We start from the raw sequence: 3,057 nt of genomic DNA, 5'->3' as shown, positions 1-3,057 counted from the left end.
TTTTTTTTTTTTCTCCCTGAGTCATGTCTGCTCCTGTCCCCAGGGAAAACCCTGGGACAGAAGTCAGCGTTTCCTTCTGCACTGGAATGCTGGGAATGCTCCTCGGGGCTCTCCTGTCTCTGCTGCTGATGAATCTGAATTAACAGATGTGTTTTTCTTCCTTCTCTCAAGACACCGTTTCCAGCAAACTGCAGAACAACAACGTCTACACCATTGCCAAGAGGAACGTGGAGGGCCAGGACATGCTCTACCAGTCTCTGAAACTCACCAACGGCATCTGGATCTTGGCCGAGCTTCGCATTCAGCCGGGGAACCCGAACTACACGGTGAGGTGTCGGACTGTGGAGGGCACGTGGTGCGGGCTGGGATCCTTCTAACGCGCCTCGCACGCAGAGCAGTTTCTCCTCGCGTTGCCTAACGTGCTTGTTTTGGGAGGAGATCCTGTTAACTGCACTGGGGGGTGAGCAATGCCCACTGAACCAGAAAAAAAGCGAGAAACAACAGAATTACGCTGCTCTGTTACCAGTGAGCTGGGATAACGCCGGCTCAGCAACGAGCAGTTACGTGCCAAGGTTACCCAGAGACGGAGCCAAGAGGCATCAGCCAGAAAGCCTTGCCAGGATGCCCTTCCCCCTCTCACAAGGAGAAATCCACGCCCTGCCGCGTTCCTGCAGCGGAGCCTGGCTGTCTGGGTGTCAGCTGGCGCTTTGGCCTTGTGCTGGCATCAGCCTGTGGCTGCTGGGAAGGTGCTCCCTGGCCTGCAGCGTGCCCTGCTGTAGCAGCACTCTTGGGCTTTGCTCCCCGGCTGAGGACCTGTGTGTCTCAGCATGCTGGGGTGGAGGATTTGTCTCCTGTTGGAAGCTGTTCCAGGAGTTTCAAGACAAATCCACGGTCTGGGGACCCGTGGGGTAGAAGCGACTGTTAGAAGGTGACGGCAAGTGTTTGCACGAGAACCGATGCTGCAAGCCCAGTCTCAGCCCAGTCCTTGCTGTAAAGAGAAGTGACAGCCACGTTTGTGTCCACCAGGACTGAGCAGCAAATCGTTAGAAGCCCCCAGGGTTTAGTGCTGTGATTTACAACTGGAGGGCGAGTCCCTTGTCTCGGAGCTGGGGGCTGTGTCCCCTTCCTTCGTGCCTGCAGAGGCACCTACATTTGTTAAGGAATTTGGGAACCCCACAGCGGGTCATGTACCTCCTCCTGCCTGCAGCAGGCTCTGAGAAGACAGCTGGGTGTTGGTAACAAAGCAGCACCCAGGGTGACCCTGGGTGACCATCACCAGCCACAGCCATGGTCTGTCCAACCCGTGCTGGAGGTCAGACATTTCCAGTTGCCTTCGTGGAGACAGGAGGAAGCTGCTGCCTTCCTCTGTGCCACCGCTAACCTCTTGTCTCCTCCCCGCACGTCCATCCCCAGCCACAGCCATGGTCTGTCCAACCCGTGCTGGAGGTCAGACATTTCCAGTTGCCTTCGTGGAGACAGGAGGAAGCTGCTGCCTTCCTCTGTGCCACCGCTAACCTCTTGTCTCCTCCCCGCAGCTCTCCCTGAAGTGCCGAGCTCCCGAAGTGTCCCAGTACATCTACCAGGCCTACGATGCCATCTTGAAAAACTAACAGGAGGTCAGCCTGTGCCTCACCCTGCAGAAGGAGGGGGGAGAAAGGGGTCCCCACGTCCTCCTCCACCAGCGGTGCGGGGAAAAGCACTCCTAACTGGAAGCAGCCGTATTCATGTGTAGGATTTCAGTCAAAGGCACTGATTAAACAAGGTAGCAATTAGTCTCCACGTGCTAACGATGATAGGGAACAAACCCCTTTGATATTTTTAGCGTCCATGGAGTTTGTAACCACTGCTTCAACTACTCCCATCTCCCCCTCGCCCCTCACTCATCGTCCGTTCTCGTGGGCTTCTCCATTTTGTGCCAATGTTCAGTGTTTTCTAAATGGCTTCAGGCGTAGTTACGATTTTGTAAAACACCGCTCCTTGAAAACACCAAGCAAAAACCACACGTCGGCTCATTAAAACAAGGCAAAAGTGTCGAAAACTTAACACTGCACTTTATTTTATATTTTTATACTTTTTTTTGAGTTTTTCTATTGTAATTGGCTTAAAGGGAAGGCGATTCCAAGGAAGCAGTGGGAGCCCTGCAGGGCGGTTGGGCCCTAGCGGGGTGAGCACGGCCTCGGGGAACCAGGATCAGAGCCATCAGTTCAGTGTGGAGGCAGATGGAGCCCTCAGAGAGGGGCTTTATTACGCTTGTGCTGGCAGTCTCAGCGCTGCTTTGGAGGGTGTGTTTTCACTCCAGCCATCTCCCTGGCTCATTAGCTGCTGATTTGAGAAGTGAGGCCGCTTTTGCGAGGAGGAGCTGCAGCCCCAGACTGATAACGGGTGGGGGAAATGAAGGAAACGAGCCCGCTTGTGGAGCAAAAGGCCCTTGCCAGAGCTCCAGGTATGGTCTCTACATCCTCACCCATCCCCTCCCCCTCTTCTTCTTGTTCTTTCCTTGCCTGCTCTGGCCGAACTGCCTTCTTGGCCGCCGCTGCGCTGTGCTGCCTTTCCCCCCGGCGCTGTGCTGACCCCCGGCACTCCCCGGGGCTGCTGGTGGTAAGTCTGACCCAGGCAGTGCCATTTCCCCGCGGAGGTATCAGCTGTGCCCCTGGGGCAAAGGGCCGCTGCTGGCAGTGTCCCAGGGTGCTGTGTGGAGCGGGGTGGCTCTCCCTGTCCCTGTGCTGTCCCCCAGAAGCCAGGCTGGGCCATGATGGGAGACGGTTTGGGCTTGGTGGTGTTTGCTCCCTGCCTGGGGGCTTTGGGTCCTCACGGGCTGGGAGTTGAGCAGATCATGGGAGCACTTCTTCCATTTGCAGCTTGACTCCTTGTGCCCAGAGGCACATGGTGACAAGAGCCAGCCGGGTTCCTGCTCTCAGCCCCTGTCCCGAGCAGCCCTGTGCCCTGGCCCCTCTTTTCTGACTGGTCCTTAGGGCCAGGACTGCTTGCCTTTCCCGTCCACGGCTGTGGACCCACCACACTGCAACCACTAAGTGCTGCGGCAGCAGCAGCAGCAGG

The 3,057-nt window shown here is 56.6% G+C and overlaps 1 protein-coding gene across 4 annotated transcripts in view; it reads left to right on the top strand.

Moving 5' to 3' along the window:
- LOC104499680 (AP-2 complex subunit beta) overlaps nt 1-2,038 on the top strand; it is a 75,143-nt gene extending 73,105 nt beyond the window's left edge. For 3 of the 4 annotated variants that reach the window (XM_010143222.1, XM_010143221.1, XM_010143219.1), the window contains 2 exons: nt 172-326; nt 1,536-2,038. In XM_010143222.1, coding sequence (XP_010141524.1) covers nt 172-326; nt 1,536-1,610 — 230 coding nt within the window. In that variant the 3' untranslated portion in view covers nt 1,611-2,038. Of the gene's footprint in view, nt 1-171; nt 327-810; nt 820-1,535 lie in introns of all 4 variants that reach the window. The other variant, XM_010143220.1, reaches the window with a different exon arrangement.
- Nucleotides 2,039-3,057: the final 1,019 nt, after the last annotated feature.

This window comes from Buceros rhinoceros, unplaced genomic scaffold, assembly GCF_000710305.1.
Source record: "Buceros rhinoceros silvestris isolate BGI_N320 unplaced genomic scaffold, ASM71030v1 scaffold9899, whole genome shotgun sequence".
Lineage (NCBI taxonomy): Eukaryota > Metazoa > Chordata > Aves > Bucerotiformes > Bucerotidae > Buceros > Buceros rhinoceros.
This window is presented reverse-complemented; position numbering and strand designations above follow the sequence as displayed.